The sequence below is a fragment of the Scophthalmus maximus genome, chromosome 4 (genome assembly GCF_022379125.1).
Source record: "Scophthalmus maximus strain ysfricsl-2021 chromosome 4, ASM2237912v1, whole genome shotgun sequence".
Lineage (NCBI taxonomy): Eukaryota > Metazoa > Chordata > Actinopteri > Pleuronectiformes > Scophthalmidae > Scophthalmus > Scophthalmus maximus.
Window position 1 is genome coordinate 9,638,097 of NC_061518.1, and position 17,993 is coordinate 9,656,089.

At 41.8% G+C, this 17,993-nt stretch overlaps 1 protein-coding gene across 4 annotated transcripts in view; it reads right to left on the reverse strand.

Moving 5' to 3' along the window:
* Window positions 1-17,431, reverse strand: part of LOC118302608 (ephrin type-A receptor 6-like) — a 43,918-nt gene extending 26,487 nt beyond the window's left edge. Inside the window, exons 1-6 of one of the 4 annotated variants that reach the window (XM_035628896.2) lie at window positions 16,956-17,431; window positions 10,203-10,267; window positions 1,272-1,400; window positions 819-968; window positions 549-710; window positions 197-425 (exon numbers count right to left, since the gene is read on the reverse strand). In XM_035628896.2, the coding sequence (XP_035484789.1) occupies window positions 197-425; window positions 549-710; window positions 819-968; window positions 1,272-1,400; window positions 10,203-10,267; window positions 16,956-17,034 (814 nt within the window). In that variant the 5' untranslated portion in view covers window positions 17,035-17,431. Of the gene's footprint in view, window positions 1-196; window positions 426-548; window positions 711-818; window positions 969-1,271; window positions 1,401-7,512; window positions 7,734-10,202; window positions 10,268-16,955 lie in introns of those variants that run through there. The other 3 variants (XM_035628895.2, XM_035628894.2, XM_035628897.2) reach the window with 3 other exon arrangements.
* Between the last annotated feature and the right edge of the window lie 562 nt (window positions 17,432-17,993).

Sequence of the window (17,993 nt, forward strand, 5' to 3'; positions counted from 1 at the left end):
CTATAAACTGAGACTCCTGCAGATGACTGGGGAGGCCCTAGAGATCTGTCAGTGTGATGCAACGCCCTCTCTTCTCTTTTCATATCCTGTCTCCATATCTGCAGCTTTATTGCACTGTTGGTGAGGTGTGCTGCTCTAATTAGCACAAACACAAACACACACACATGCACACAAAACGTCCAAAACAACTTCTCACCCTGGCAGTGGCCGTCCGTTTCCTCGTGGCCAATACTACAGACACAGCGGCCCAATGGTACCAGCCAGTCGCCATCAGCACCACAGTACAACTTGGGTGTGTCCCTTTCTTCTGCATTCTCCACACATGCACCCCTCACTTCCACCAGGGAGGACGAGTCCATATGCGGCACTGTGTCAGGAAACGCTGCCAGGTTCCTCAGAGTCGATGGGCAGCGTTTGTAGAAGACCTTAGAAAAAGAAGAAGAAAAAAAAGGAAGTTCAAGTTCTACTGGTCTTGTGAAAGAAATAAAATTGACAAGGTCATGGCTGTAGTTCATGCAAACATGACTCCCACCACTCTGTTCACGGACCTTGACAGACACAAGAGCAATACAAGCCCCCACATCCTGGAATGCCAAGTAGAAGCCCTTCTGAGTCACCGGCCCCACCTCCCTGACCTCCGTATTCAGGCGAAGCACACGGTCTCCAAGATCGGTCTGTGTAAAACTCTCATCTGCTGCGATGGTGTCCACCTTAAAGTCGACAACAAACACTTCATTAGCAGACTTCATTGCTTCTAAATGATACGACTAGGGCAACAGAGAGCTCTTCTCCATGATAAAAAATTTCCAATAACCAACCTTGGCATAGTCAATAGGCCGAAACCGTGTCCCCGCAGGGAGTGGTTCATCTGACTGCAGATAAAAGAGGTTGAAGGTTTCCTTGCAGGTGCCAGACACCCAGGGGATGGAGTTGCAGTCTCTCAGTGTGAAGCGCAGCTCCACATATACCTAAGTTAAAAATATAGATTGAAAAGAATTGATCACAAGCTCATTTGACATTAAAAATACACGATTAATACGAGATTATTTATTTGCAGTTGGCTATACATATTGCCTGACCACAGTCTGTAGAATAAATCCTATTGGCCTAATATTTCAAACACCTCTTGAATTTTGACTCAAATGGAAATCTGTCCCACTCCAACAGAGTGAAGTCGTCTTTCTTTTTACTTTACATCACATACGCCTTCCACACAAGCAGGCCTGCTACAAGACTATTACATCTGATCAGTGTTGTGATACGGTACGGACCCTCTGTGCAGCTTGCCGTTGGATCCACCCAGACCGTAGCCAGTTGTTCTGGTTTGGCTCCATTACGTGGCAAACCTGGAAGGTGTGAATAGGTCTGTTCTGCTCGTCCATCTCTGTGATGGCATCCCACTTTAGAAATACAGGAAATAAATATGGATTTGAAAAGAAAAAAAACATTATAATTGTCACATAGCAAGTAAATATATTTCTTTAGTAACTGTAACAGTAACATTTATAAATTGTGAACATTTGTTTTTGGCTCCACCACATATTCCAATGGTATCAAAAACAAAGGGCAGTTTATTTAAACGTATTTAATCAAATCCTTTATTTGTTAGCACTACAACAGCAGTTTTAACCTAGTTAATTTTTGCATGAGGAGTTTTTGACATTTACCCAATGTAACATTTTCTTCTCAAACATCAACATCTATTCTGCAATTACATTTAGTATATACGTTTCTGCTAGGCGTGTATATAATATTAGGAATGTCCTGCCAGCATTAGTGGGATGGTCATTTGGGTGAACTGACCTTTTTTAGACAACAGTAATTTGTTGGTTAATGTCAGCTATTGTGTATGCAATCATTCCGTAATGGGAATATATTATACTTGTATGTGATAGACTGTTAAATAATAAATAATGTTTTAAAATTACAATGCAAACACACTTGAATGATGGGGTTTTCGAGCTGTTCTGCGAAATGTTCAACCTGTGCGTCCTCCATCAGATTCACTCAAACCTCCACAGAAACACGAGGTTTTAGAGACGACTTAACGTCACCAATGTTTTCAAGCTGTTGCATCAGTCAGACTCTCTCGTTTGTCGGCTCCGCTTTAACGGTGTGATGATCACAGCTTCAAAAGCCCTAACGTGTAGTGACAGCATTTCTTTCTCACAACAGCAGAGATTGTGTCAGTTACACAGCTGGACATGTAATTATATCTCAAGAGCGCAAGATTCATTCGAGACATGGGAACAGCTCTGCTTGGTTCTGTCCTGTTAAGGCCATGGATGTAGAAAAATGTAAAGCATGTAATTAAATTTAAAATTTAGACAAAACTGTGAAGGTTAAAATGCTATTAGTCTACGAAAATGAGCACCAAGTATTTCTTCAAAGTCCAGAGAATTCCCAGAGACATGAGCAATAGTAAGGACTAATTTTGTATTTTTCATATCCTCCATGTTTGCAAAGGTTTGGGTTATGCTGAATTTAACTTAAGAGAAGATGTGAGTGCTTTCTCTCCAGCTAATGTGCAATCATTTCCATGTTTCAATGGTACATCCAAAGCCAAGCCTTAACCAATTATTGCAATACTGATGACTTGGTTTTGGTTGTGATTTGATGCAATAATAATGTAACAGTCACACCAGCACTCGCTCTAACCAGGTCAGCTGCAGTGAACAGTTTAAAGCCATGTTTCTATTCAGAGGCCGGATCCTCCAAACAATGCATCCCACAGAGGTGTGGCCGCACAGAGACCGAACCTACTGGTGCATTTCTGTCCTCCTCGTCAAAGAGTTCAACATTTCCAAGGCAAAAGGTAACGTCTTTCATCATTTACAGCAGCGCCTTTTGACTTTGATAAACCAGTCCATGAGCTAGTTGAGTGAAAAAGAGAACCAACCAAGTTATGTGACCCTTTTAAATAATAGTTGACAAGGACCACTCGAATGCTCCATCAAAAGCTGGTTCTCCACAGAAGATTATTGGATACTGAGGGCTGCAAAGTATACAATTCATGTCCTAATGTGGGTAAATGAGGGATACACATTGTATCTAGGCCACATTTGGAGAAAACTTCAAAAGGGGACAGATTGTGTCAGACTATTACAAGGCCTGGATAAGTTTTTTTTTTTTATCCAGGATGCATCTCCTGACTTTGGACAAAGCTACTGAACAGATTTCCATTGAAGGGGTGTTACAATGTGTAACCTTCCTCTGGAAGCCTCCTCGCTCACCTTCTTCTCCAAAAGTGCAGTTTTCTCGTACTGCTGATCTCTTTTCCAAACTCATTCACATTTTCTTGACCTCATGGTGTTTTCCATCAGGGTCAAGGAATAGTGGGTAAGAAAGGCCTTTTTTTATTTATTTTTTTTAACTTTTCGACTGCAGCCCAAGACTGAAGCTTCTTCCATGATTGCAAATTTTTCAAAAATGCGCAAAAAGCTAAGTAGCTAACTGGAAAGCACCCAGTGACATCGTATCACTCTCGTTCTCTATCACGTTGGCGTTGGCATGTTGACAGAAAGAATGAGTCGAGCCAGAGGAAACTGAAACAACTGAGGTGGATTGTTCTCTAATGTAAATTATTAAATAACACTTTAACCTTGACTGGAGTGTGCAAAAGCAATTAATCTTATATTAATTAAGCTATCTAAATTAGCTCTATGTGACACCCAAGGGCTGAATGATTAATCAATCATAATCACTCCCTCTTTCATTTGGAACTCAAAAGAAAGAGGGAGCATGGACCAACTTCTCTGAACACCCAATAACGCTGTGCTCATGTCTTTACGATGTAAATCTGAGGTTGTATGTAATCGTGTCATTGCTGTCAATGCTATGGGAAAATTTAAAAAAGCAAATCTTAAAATGGAGAGAACATTTCGGTCTGTAATAGGCTGAAAAAATAAATCCCTGCATTAACTAAACTTGATCCATACCTATGAATGTAATGTACTAATGTTGTAGTTCAACAGTGCAAGGTCTCTGCAGTATTTTGCCACATGACAATCAGAAATCAGAAAATCTCAGTTCTGAAATTTTCCCCAACTTTATAAAAGTGGAAACGCTTCATAAGTCATAGAAGGGAATTGTTAGACTCACATAATTGAGGTTAGAGGAATTTCTTCATAAGACACACTCTTATATTCTGTCGTTTCAGTGCCTTACAGACCTCTGAAACAGAAACAAAATGACTACCAAAAAAAAAGCAGACTTTGTGGTTTGCATAAGATCAGCATTAAGTAATTGCCGTTCCATTATGCATACGAGCGAGAGAAAATGGTGATTTGTCACTATGTGCTTCTGTGTTTTAAAATGCACCCTTGGGATGTGGCACGGTTCAGAGCAGAGGAAACCGATGCAAACTCTGAGTTTGAAAGATGAGCTGCAGCCCACGCTCTCTGAGAAAATCAGATATGCACCTGCTAATCGCTCTGCCTATTAGACCCGAGCTTCGCAGACTGCGGCAGACACAAACCGGGTTTTAAGGACAAGTTGTGGAACTAATAACGGTATTGAACTCACACTAATGTTGCTATATGGGAGTGCAACGCCAGGTTTTCTGGAACTGGCACTTAAATAAACACTCACTGTTGATTTTGTTTTTGGACAGACCCTGTGATGAAATACTGAACACCTGGACGACTGCAGATGGTGATTTATGAGCATTATTTGTTGCCCTTATGACCCTTGAGTTTGTTAAAATTGTCCTCACTTAATCCAAAACAGTATTAAAACATTTCTATGAACACAATGAAACTCACACTACAATTATATTTGTTGTTGTAACGTTGTTGTAACAAAGCAAAACAGAAAACGAATGAATATGATGTTGATATGATAATTATCGTTTAGTAAATGACCATTAATTCAAGAGTCCCAGTCTCACTTCAGACTCGAGGGCTTGGGGACACGCTCCAATGCATACCCTGATTTTTCATCTATTTTACCCTAAATACAACCATAGGTTACTAAATAAACATCATGATGTATTGATGAAGACTTGAAAATAGCGCTTGAGAAAATGAACACCTCAGGAAAATGTTTACTGACGTTATGAATCAAGTGAGAAGTAGATCCATTTTCCCATAGACTTCTATTGAATAAGCCCCCTATTGGTCATTTGAGAGAATACAGGTTTAAGGCACTTCCACACTGGCTTCACTTTCTGGACCCGGTGACTACGTCCATATACATATAGTCTATGAGTAGACACAGTGATAGTTCTAGTGTATGGAATCTGGAGTGAAAAAATTGCTTATCTGGACTGCATACAGGCAAACATACAGTAAAGTACTATGGACTAATATGAAGATATTATCTTTGTTCTGAACATGCCTTGTGAGAGGAAGTTTTGTAAACCAATCAGCTCGATTATTCAGCGGAAAGTTGTTATAAAAGCTTTTCATCGCTGACAAAAAAAAAGGTTTCTATTTAACCTTTGCTTCTGCAGATACGGTAGAGAGATATCATCTTTCAAATCAGTGACAGCTGCACAGAGACCAGGCTTACTGTGCCGCTCCTTTCACTGGCGCTGAAGTGACTTGACTTTCACCTTCATTAGTCACATTTAATGTTTGTCTTCAGTTTTTAGACGATTTATTTCTCTGACAACTTTAATATCCTCTGCTGGAAATAGAGGGGCTGAGGAAGTTTGTTCAGAACTCAAGATTCATTTCTTTACACTTTACACAAAAACTGCTCTTCCAAATTGCCTTTCTTCACCTTCTCGTGGCGTACGAACTTAGAGCTTAGCATAATATAACTAATGAGATCAGAGTTATCACTGCACTTCTAGCAAACCTCACGGGCAGTGCCAGGATTTTTTTCACTGCCATTGCTTAGTAGTTGCCATATGACAGCATGGTGTTAATTCTTTGCGCATTAGAAAAAAATACTTCATCTGTCTTTTCCTCCTCAGTGTGAAGAGGAAGCAGCAAGCAGGTAGACAAGCCAATACCACAGATTCATGACCTCTGTTTCAGGTCCGCAGGATGTTCGAGAAGTTTGAGGGAGAATATTGGTACACAGGTAGAACATATAGTTCAGGAGCCGGCGGAAAACAGAGAGAGAGAGAGAGAGAGAGAGCGAGAGAGAGAGAGAGAGAGAGAGAGAGCGAGCGAGCGAGCGAGAGAGAGAGAGAGAGATGGAGAGAGAGAGAGAGAGAGATGGAGAGAGAGAGAGCGAGAGAGAGAGAGAGCGAGAGAGAGAGAGAGAGAGAGAGAGCGAGAGATGGAGAGAGAGAGAGCGAGAGAGAGAGAGAGAGCGAGAGAGCGAGAGCGAGAGAGAGAGAGAGAGAGAGCGAGAGAGCGAGAGCGAGAGAGAGAGCGAGAGAGCGAGAGAGAGCGAGAGCGAGAGCGAGTGGGTGTTTGACAGTGAGGCTGGTGACTGGAGCAGAGAATTAGAAGCAGTGAACTAGCAGTTAGATGCATGTGTAGTTCAGGCTGTTTGTCAGTTAATGAAGGCCACAACACCTACAAGACCCAAGACGAGACCCCTACACCCCCTGCTCTCGTGGGCCCTGGCAGCAGAATAACCCATATTCATGTCCACCGTCAACAACTACAGTCACATGTAGCTATGACAACAGGATGATAGGTTTCAGTGCAATGCAGAGTCAGTTAACCAATACAATACCTTGGAACCCATAGGACGAAAGGAGTAATACACCGTGGTATTTCATTTGTATTTACTTCAAACCACTTTGACATACTTGACCTGCTCCATAATCGGGCTTTGGTTTCCGACACAATTGGACCAAATCACTCATCATTTTTCTACAACATGAAGCAGTATAGACAAACAGCACATTCACAGAACGGTTAGGAACTCGGCTACACCTCGATATCAACCGTTCACACCTGTATGAGACACAATTAAAACAACAGGCAACTTAATCAGCATGTCGCATATACACGAAAATTGTACGGCCCATATGTCCACATGTGACAGTTGTGATAATACAAGCTAACAACACAAGCTAACAACACAAGCTAACAACACAAGCTACATATCAATTGAAAGCTCAGAGTTCACCGATTCCAATAGTGCATTAATTGCAACTCTCCGACCAACTTTCCTCGAATAAGCGGCCGAAGAAGAGCAAAAGAAAAATGTTCGTATCAAAAAGTGACATCAAAATTATATTTGGAGTCACATTATGCTACATGCTAAGCATGAAGCTATGAACCCACGCAGCGTTCGGCACAGAACGGGGAGATGCTCGGCTACACGCCACTGTCAACCCTCTTCACCGACACCAAACACAATAAAACACCAAACAACTGAGTCAGTATATCGCATGAACACGACAACTTCACACGATAACATATCACCGCTGTCAGACCTGATAGCTGCTGCTACCAACATGCTAACAACACAAGCTACATATCATGCTAACGCCCAGCCTCTGCAGATCCCAACGCTTCCTCTAACTCTCAGACAAACATTCTGCTCACCAGCCGCGGACCAATGTTCATATCAACACAGCGATATACATAAATTATGTCTTACCGTCAAAGTATTTGTAGGAAAATTGTGTTTTGATCCATAAATGCCGATTCCGTTAGCTTAGCACAAGGACCGCTCTTCATTTCAAGATATTAATCCGCCTGGTCCGTTTGACTTCGACGACATAGGCGGAAGTCTCATGTCAAATGGCCCCTCACAGATAGCGAATGGAGGGACTTTGATGCTGCCCGTCGATTCTACTGGCTCTGACGGTTCAATGAACGTGTCAGTCACCCAGCTTGACCAATGCGCTGCTGAGACACACGTCTTTGCGCCAATACGTCGCACCACAAAGATCGTTTATGGAGAGACAGATGCTCACCCGTCTTCATTAAAACAGTTCTATCAGATGTAATACACACTTACAGAGACATGCAGGGGAAATCAAATGAGTTTCGCAGTAAGAAACCTCACATGGAACAGAGTCCGTCTGACCATGTCCCTACTAAAGCCTGTAACTTTGCCCTGATTCCCTTCATCAGCATGACATTTGGCACAGATTGTGTTCAGATGTTGTTCTATGGATTTCAGGAGGAATGGGCTTCATCTGCATTATTACACAAGAAATATTCACAGATATTAACAGAATTCTGTTTAAAGTTTCAAATCCAAAGAGGTGCACACAAGCTACTTTGCAAACAAAGTTTTATGATTGAAAAATGCACCTCTATTTACAAAATATGCCGACGAGAATGTAGAGCAAAAATAATAATGTACAGTGGAATTCCCATCTGGGTATCAATGCTTCATGATCACACACACATTGCAGAGACAGATACTGTTGTATAAACAACAATGGTGGAGGCTCTCCAACTGCTGTAGAGCTGTGAGGTTTTGATTAAAATGAGACAATTTGTCATTGTCAGACTGCGAGAGAGAGGTGTTATGAAAATATCATTAAATCTCTGTAGTTGTGATGAATTATTGATTTGATGTGAATCTGGGTGGTGGTGTGTTTTTGTTCAACCAATTAATGGCATTGTTGCTCCCCATAGCAAAAAACCTGTTTAGGCTGCGTGCAAGGGAGGAGAGGCTGTTTCAATATTGGCATTTGGCCCTGAGAATATCTCAGTATTTTGTTTCTATTTATTGGTTTTGATCCAAAGGATTTATTACACTTTTAATAATAGCCTGAAAGCACAGTCCCCCTACCACCTCGTGTCTTGACTTAGACACGACATTGTGGGAAAAAAGTCATTGTTGTTACTCATTTTTGCTCAGTCCCAGCTGAATTATTTGCAAGAGTGAAATCTACATCACCCCCCCCCCCCCCCCCCCCCCCCCAAAATACATGCTACAAATAAATTAGTTTTATCTCTAGATATTTTCAAGGCTAGATCAAATCTGTATTCATTGCACACAGACATGTGTTCTATGAAAATAACACAAGAGGAGAGAGGCCATTGCAGCAAAGATTTTTATGATTTAGTTTTATTTCACGTTTTACATTTCAGAACAGCCTCATTTATGTGAATTCTTATTTATAATACTTTTGGGGCTTAATGTGATTCACTCATTAATGGAGCTGAGAGAAGTGGAGGCACAGGAAGACGTTTGGCCTCATAAAATGACAAATTGCTGGTGTGATTTTGAAAAGCTGCCTCCGAAAATGGCAGCTCCATTTGCTTGTGCAGTTTGGGCAAAGATATGTTGTCTTTTTAGCTGTGTTGGTTGAAGTAGACAATCAATTCATTACACCCCTAACATTTTCCTATCAAAAGACCTCAGCAAGTTCACCCAGTGAGCACCGGTGTGGTCATTTGCAAGTCAAAAGACATCATGTCCAGCTCTTTTCCACTAACAGGGAACTTGTTCTTGGACCTGGTTCCGTTCATGGTTATTTGAACTTTGGTCTCGCAAACAGTTTGGACCTAAACCATTGTAATCATGGACGTGTCATCAAAGAAGCATGCAGACAACAGAAATATGTACAACAAGAGTAAAACAATAATAGCTAAATAGCTGGGTGCATTGATTCTTCACCTAAAAATAAGAGCATGGACCAACAAACAAAACTCGGACATGCAAGATGAAAGCTGCGGACCAACTTTTCAGGTTTCTGGACAGTTTTTATTTGGTCAAACCAGGACAGAGTCCATTCTTGGTTGGTCGAAAGGGGCTAGTCTAGGTAAAGGACAGCTAAATTAGGGTGAAAAGGGGGGTTACATATAGTCATTGCTTGAACAGCTTTTAATTGACCATAGCAAAGTCAGTAAAATTGAATTAGTAATGTTCCTTGTTCAAGGATGTTGATTTGATTTTCCTTTCAGAAAGTGGTTATGTCATCATCATTTTTTACATAGGGATGAGCAAAATTTTCAATTTTCAAAAGTACAATCATCAATAATACAAGAATTTTTATATCCGTATTCTTGATTAAAACATTATTTTGTGTGGTCTTGTTCTGAATACAGTCTCAGGAGGTAAACATGTAACAGATGTCACCCTCTGCCTGTCCCGTATGAGACCCAATGTCCTGTCGCCTTTCTGTATCTGACTTTAAGCGCAAAACAAACCTTGTCTGATCCAGCCCAATGGTTCAGTTTTAAGCTATGCTCTACTAAACAAATAAAATTGGTACATCAAAATGTTTTATTTCATTTTTGGTGTATTTGTTTGACTGGTTATAGTCAATGTTGAAAAAAAACAAAAAACTTCTCATACAATTTAAGGAAAATGCGAACGTCACTCACCCCATTGACAGGATAGGTCTTCCAGTCCAATTCTCCTAGCACTGTTGTAGTGTCCAACAGAACCACTAGACAAAGAGGTGGTGGAAAAAAAAGAAAATCCATGTAAAATGGGGGAGAAAGGTTGTAAGAGCGACAGAATAAGCACAGAGAGTGACAGGAGAGACAGAGCAGAAAGGGGAAGAGGGAGAATGGGAGAGCCAGAGAGGTTGGACAGTGAATTTAAAAAGAAGAGAAATGGAGGTGACAAATGCGAAAAGAGCACACAACAGTTATCAAGCTGTCAGTGAGGAGCTGACAGAGCTGTAAAGCCGTTATCAGATTCAACCACCTATGAAATAACAGCTCTTAGGAAAGTCCAGGTCAAAGCAGACGCGCCCTCCGACTAGGTCAAGTCTGGAAGATTAATACCCCCTCCTCTCAGAGGTCAAAGGTTTTCATGACATCCAAGATGAGCCGAAGGTAATTAAAGGGGCAAGATGGAGGGACTATGGAAACATTCAATAAATAATAAACAAAAGATGACTTGATTTAACCAATCTTCAGAGAAAAATACAGTCAGCATACCAACATGTATGGATAGCGACCATGCCCTCAGTAACAGTACCACATTGTTGGAGTTGTTGACTGTATAATTTGGACAGTTTCAAGTTTAGGTCCCGCACCAACTACCAGCTCTGATACAGGAAGTAGTACAGTATACCCTATATGTTGCAAGATGATGTGAAAAAGTGTGGAAGTAGGGATGGTGAATCGGTGTGTGGCAAATATTTTCTCGAGCTGTTTAATGACATGTTGCTGGAGTTGACGCAAATTTCGCATAATTCGAGTCGAGTCATTTGCGTCACCCGGCGCATGTTGACGCCAAACTTGTGTCTTTGCATTGACTTTGTATGGAAGCTCACTGCACAAAAACATTTGCTTTGCGTTTGGTGCGAACGCAGCTTTTGTACAGTTGGACCAGGAGTGTGATTTACTGAACACATGATGATCTTGGCCTCGTTGTTATCCGAAGATACAAAATCACAGTGGGACGATTATTCTCCCGAACCGAAACAAGTGGGAAGAACACTGCCCCAAAGTGACCCACGTCAAAGTGACCCACATCATCTCGCTCGTTTGACATCCATGAATGAATGGATGTCGTGATTTAATGATGAGAGACACTCACACTCACGTCAGTCATATTCTGGGTCAAGTGTCTGTTCACACTTGTCTGCTTAATGCCAACTTCAGACAATATCGGCCCAACAGTGGCCTGACCTGTCAGACCTGGAGGATTACTCATTTTATTCAGTGCACTGTGCATCAATAGAAAATAGTTTGGCAGTTGACGTCGACCTGTCACAGCACAGTTACAGAGCGCTCAGAGGAATGATATTTAATGTCTTTGAACCTGTGACCCGGTGACATTATTACCCTCTGGTCGAGAGAATTAATCAATTATGAGTGCGGCAATATTAATGCCGTGCACCCACACACATGCCCACTCTCTGCTTACCCGTAGAGGAGAACGACAAAGCTGCGCCTCACCACGGAGGTTCACTTTCAGACAAATAAATATGATCACATGTGGAAACATCTGTAGTTGCCGCTGACAGCTATAGCATTTAGTTTGCCGTGCCGATCTGTCAAGTGACGCAGAGTATTTATGATCCTGACGGTGATAATTTAAAGTGGCAACAGACAACTTGCGAAACCCCTAGCCTTGTATATACACTTTGTTTTCTGGCTCCTATAGCACCAACTAGCATTAGAACACACACACACACACACACACACACACACACACACACACACACAGGACTTAACCACTATTTATATTTATTCTTCATGTGTAACTATTGCTACTGATCTGTATATAGTATTTATATATCTTTTTATATTTTCTGTTATATTTTCTATATACCTATTGCTTTTTAAAATTTATTTCTATACTCTTCTGTCCACTTTGCTGCTGTAATGTCCATATTTCCCCACTGTGGGACGAATAAAGGTTTATCTTATCTTATCTTATTAGCAGCGTTAGCATCAATGTCTAGCGTTTCCATCCCTGGTGACCGATACCAGGACAACGCTATTATTTGCCTTGCTGGTTATGCAATAAGTGACGCAGTTCCTTTTTGCCATTATTCGAGTCATAATCTGTCCACAACAAACGCGTCCCATTGGCCGAGAGAATAATGGTGAAAGCAAGGCTTATAGGGGACCAGTAAAAGGTTTTTCTATCGCTATTACACTGTGCTATTAGTTTTGACATTATAATAGAAATTTAAGCCAAAAAATGTTGATGGTGTTTTTGGGGTGAGCATGTTAAATTCATGTCTTCGTGCGTGTCCATGATTGCAATGCGCACATACTACTGTAACAATCTCACGCTGTCTGAGCCAATTTGATATGATGGATGTGCAATTTCCTTCGTCTCTACACAGCTCAGTTAATTGCAATCTCTATCAATAAAGTTCATCCCACTTCAGTGGTCGACATTAACGACCAAACTGTGACATTTTTTAGACGACCTGTCACTAATTCAATGTTGTCAGAAGAAGTTAAGATAACCAGAGAAGATGTACTTTGGTGAGACTAAATGAAGCGCTTCACTATTTACAAAGACTTCATTTAGCCCTGATCCCCCGCTGGTAATTAAGGGATGAATTTATAATAAGGTGGTCCTACCTCTGTTCAAAAGCCGGACATGGAGAGAGGGAGGGAGAGAGACTGTGAGACGGACCATGACAGACAGAGACATTGATTTTTGACTAAGAATCTTTCATAACCATGAGTAATGTTCCATGTTTGACAGCAGCAAAAAAAATGTTTCCCACCAACTCCCTTCAGTGTGTTTTTTGTCTCCTGTTTACCAGAAGTAACCATATTTGGAGGCCTGACAGAGCTCGCCCTCTGCACATCCACTTATACTAGCGACCTACACCTATTGGACGGTACCATCTGTCAATCACGCAGTATCCACGTCACCAATGCATATGGTGCTTCATCCTCTCTTTCACTCTAAATTAGAACCAGAATTTACAAAAACGAACATCACGCTGAATTGAAGAAGAAACTACCAACAACCATTTTGGTCACCCTCTGCTGGTCATTCAAGACAAAACAGGTTTTAGGCACTGGCTTCACTTCAGAACTCAATGCATTTTTATATACAGTCTATGGACTGAACGAATCTTTGACACTGAATCCTGAAGCTGAATTCAGTTTACTTATTCGCTTTCCCAAAGATATAGATCCTGTGTATGTCCCCAACGTGTCACTTTCTACATCGCTGTTTGTGTGGACAGATTAAACAAGTTATATAAAAACAAGTTTGGAGGTGCTGATGGGCAGATTTTTTTTTTTTAATTTCAGGGAGAATCTCCTGGCTCCGAAGAATCTTCTCCATGTACTCTCAGCGAGCTTTTACACAGATATTATGATGTAATCGTGCTGTGTATTGCAGAGCTGACCTCTATTGCGACACAACTGTATTGTCAGAGTCTTTTCTTAACCTATGATTCAAACTGCTGTTTGTAAAAACAACAAATCTTATATTTTAGGAGTCAACCAAGTGCATGGCATGCATTACTAGTTGCACCGTGTGAAAGGAGCACAATATAACGTACAGCTCAGTCACACACACACACACACACACACACACACACACACACACACACACACACACACACGTCACACACCCACCCACACACACACGCACACACACACACATTTCACACACAAACACACACACACACACACACACACAGGTCACACACACACACACACACACACACACACACACGTCACACACCCACCCACACACACACGTCACACACACGTCACACACACACACACACACGTCACACACACACGTTTTCCTTTGCAGCATTGACAACAACACACAGCCAAGCAGTACTTTTCAGAAAATTGCAGTATATTTCTGGATGACACCTCGCTGAAACCTGGGCTTTTGCCGAACGGAAAAGATAGACATTAGTCAGAATCCTCAATCACATAAATGTTTGGCTGAGGATATTGAAAAAAGACAAGCTCTTGGCTGAGATCCTCTTCAGAGACAGGGAGAGATGTGGTTTCAGAGAGCCATTGTTAGAGGACGAGTCATCATTTATGCGGGTTGACAATGAAAGTCAACAGCAGCATCCAATTCACCTGATCATGACACAGATGATGTGTCATTCACTTATTAAAAGAGGAAAACAGTGCAGTGTCTGCGTAAATGCCTCTGCTTTGCTGGGATGAAATTGTCTGGGAGACGTCAGGCCCATCCTTTTAAGATACACACGAGATGAAGAAATATCTATTATTTAGTTGATTGCGTGATTAGGTGATTGAGAGGAAATTAACCAATAGCAATAAAGTGATAACAGTTTTGATAACTGGTTTGTGTGCGAGTCATCTGTAAAAAGAAAAACACCGGAAAATTGCTAGTTAACAGCTCCTCAGATGGGAGCATGTGCTTGTGAACTGAAAAGAGTTGAAGTCTTGACGTCATGTCTGTGCTATGGCCTCTGTTCCACCAGCTTCCGTAACTCAGCAAAACTGTCTCTCAGCATTTCTTTCATCGGCCTTTCTGTGAGTAGAAAAAGAGATGTGTTCCTGAGCTTCACTTCGCGTAGTCTAAGACAAACCGTCATTTCTTTACCAAAAGTGCAGCAGCGTTGAACTCACATGAACTCAAACTGCTAAACGACGTGCGTGGCAGTCTGGTCACTTGTGTCTTCACAACTTGGTTGTGTCCATATCGATAAAGCTCACGAGTTCTCCCAGGAATGATGGCAGGAAAATGGACTTTGTCCCCACGTCATCCTGCTTCATCCTGGATTGTCCCGGATTCGAGCTCTCTGTCCCGAGTCCTGACAAATATTTGTGAAAACTGCTAAAATGTCAGGACTTTCAACCGTCATTTGATGGAAACAACAGGACTTTTTACTTGGGACATACAGCTTTTACTCTTTGCACTCTATCATGTATGCATCAGCCATAAAATGCATTTCATGGCTGATTTTAAGACATCACAGTATCTTTAGATGCAAATTCACCAATATTTTTTGACACTATTTATTGCACAATTTCCTTCATATTGACCCCAAACAGCAAAAAACAAGCCATGAATAAGCCGCTGCACAAAGACTACATCTCATCTCTCTCTTCTCTTGGCCCGAGATAAGTGATTCCCATTCATTACAAAACTCACTCAGATAAATTTCACCCGGCGAGCATACATTAGCCTGTTCTCGCTAAGTTTTATAAATCCGCTGTTGTTTTTATTTTTCCGTTGTTTTTTAGTTTTTTTAGTTTCCCCATGTGAACATTCCATCCCCTTCAAATCCATCACCACCACAGGCAGACAGACTTCCTGTCGGGAAAACTGAGTGCACGCACACGCACACACACACACACACACACACACACACACACACACACACACAGAAGAATTGAGTGAAGGAGACTTTGACATTTGGACATAGTGGACGAGCTCCTATCGTCTTGGAAAATGTGCATCCTAAACATTAAACGTTCAGGACGGAAAATTAAACTGACCCCTGGAAATGTGTTTGAAGTGGAAGCCGTCAAGAACAGATTACATTATGGCATATGGGTATGTGTGGAGATGACATTATTATGTCCAGTGTTTCTCTCACTGCCCATGTGACTAGACAATGAGAAGTGGGGAATATATTCGGATACATTTGGTTTTCACCTCTGGCCCAACATAATGAAGTGCACACGTTTTCTTAGTGTAACACAAATGCCGGTGAGGAATCCTCTTGGGACTGTACGGGCCAGAATCTTTTATGTTTTTTACCCACGGATATGTGAACTCATCATAGAAGACATGCGGAGAGGCAGAAATAAACTCAGAAGCTGCAGTGTAGCTGACAGAACCTGCCAGAGGCTGATGTTTCTATAACACTCAGTGGTCACTAAAGATGCGGCGCTGTCATTTTTCACCTGTTTTTGCGAGTCTGTAAATATGTTAGAGTGTTTGTTTTGTGCATTTCAAACATAATGCATGTCCACCTGGAGCATGGGTTGAAAAGGTTCCTAAACCATTGCCATGTTCAGCCTTTCAAAAGACATAAACTATATAAACAGTATCAGTAACTAATTATATAAACAAATCTATATCTACCACAAACAACCGATGACTTTGAAGATTATGGATACAGGCAACCGATGTGCAATTCCATTTTCAATTAGTATTTAAATATGAAGATAAATTAATAGTAAGATTAGTGTATTTTTAGACAGACTACATTGAGAAACTAAAACACGATTACGACTGCCGTGTGTTTTAGGTTTTATAAACACATTGGTTAGTAGTAAAGATATAGATCCACTGTCTCTTGGTTCCAACTGCAAACAGATAGTTTCATGCACATTTTGAGGCTGTAAATGAACAAATTGGTCTATTTCATGGCAGAGTTGGCGTAAAAAAGTAACCAAAACATTATTTCCACTGTGTCCACTCATTCAGAGATGTGTTCTGTGTAGACTCAGTGATTATTGGAACCAGGACTGATGTCTTCCAGCTCAGCCAACAAACAGACTTTTCAATAGGTGGTGAGAGGTTCAACCTACACCAGGAATGAGATGGAATATAACAAGACGACCGAAGTAAATCAAATATAAATGACGTCACATTTTTAGGATTGCACAGTAAACCAGACCGCGTTGTGTGGCCTCAGTTGTGTTTTGCGTGTGAGGGTGCGTGCGCGTTAGGGGGAATTTGAAATCTCTCACCTTGGTTTGTGCTTCCCGGGTCCGACAGGACACTTTTGAGCAGGAGCAGGAACACACAGGTTTTGCCACTGGAGCACATCGTTGAGTCAGACAGTGACGCGCGGTCTCACCGACTCCGGAATAGATCCCCAAAATGAGAAAGGTAAAGGTGTCTCATGGAAAGAGGCTGCAGCAATCAGAGGGTCGTCAGTGTCGGCTGCGCGGCACTTGTCTGTGTCTCTCTTTCTTTCCTTCAGCCAAGTATCCCGAGTCCCTCCATGCGGACGCGAGGAGACCGACGCACTGAGCCACCAGCCATTGCGCACGAAAACCCGAAGAGTTTGAGAGGTGTTGCAGGTTGAAAGATAAAAAGTTCAACGAAAATCGCAGAGCTGCCACGAAAACGAACTTCTCCAGTGAGTGTTTGCACTAAACTAAGTGATGTGGTGTGTTTATCCAGGAATGTGGGAGACAGGAGCGAATCCCGGACTTCCCGCCTCACTTTCAGCTGTAGAGCATCCCTCTGACTCTGCGTATCACTGCGTGGATCTCTCTCTCTCTCTCTCTCTCTCTCTATCCCTCTCTATCCCTCTCTCTCCCTCTCTCTCTCCCTCTCTCTCTCTCACACACACACACGCACGCACACGCACTAGACTGGCAGATTTCCTTGCGCCACCGCCAGAGATTTTTGGAGCCAAGTCCTTGCGCGCAAATCTAACTTGGTCCGTGTGACCATTTTTTTCCCTTCATTTCTCACTTTGCATCATGTGAAACGCGCGGGTCAGTCGTTCCTAACACCAGAGGGGATGTGTGGGGGCTTCTTCTGCTATGTGTTATTGATTCGGTGGAGGGGATGAAAGGAAATATGAAGCCATTATTATTAGATGACTGTATCAGTGTCTGTGCCATGATGTAGATTGTACCTGCATTGGATTATGTTGTATAATAGTAATGTGTCTGGGGCAGTTCCTATTTATGGTGGCAGGGGAGGAAGGAAAGCAGACAGACAGATACCAGATGATATAGGGCATGGTGTGGGTTAAAGGTACACACACACAC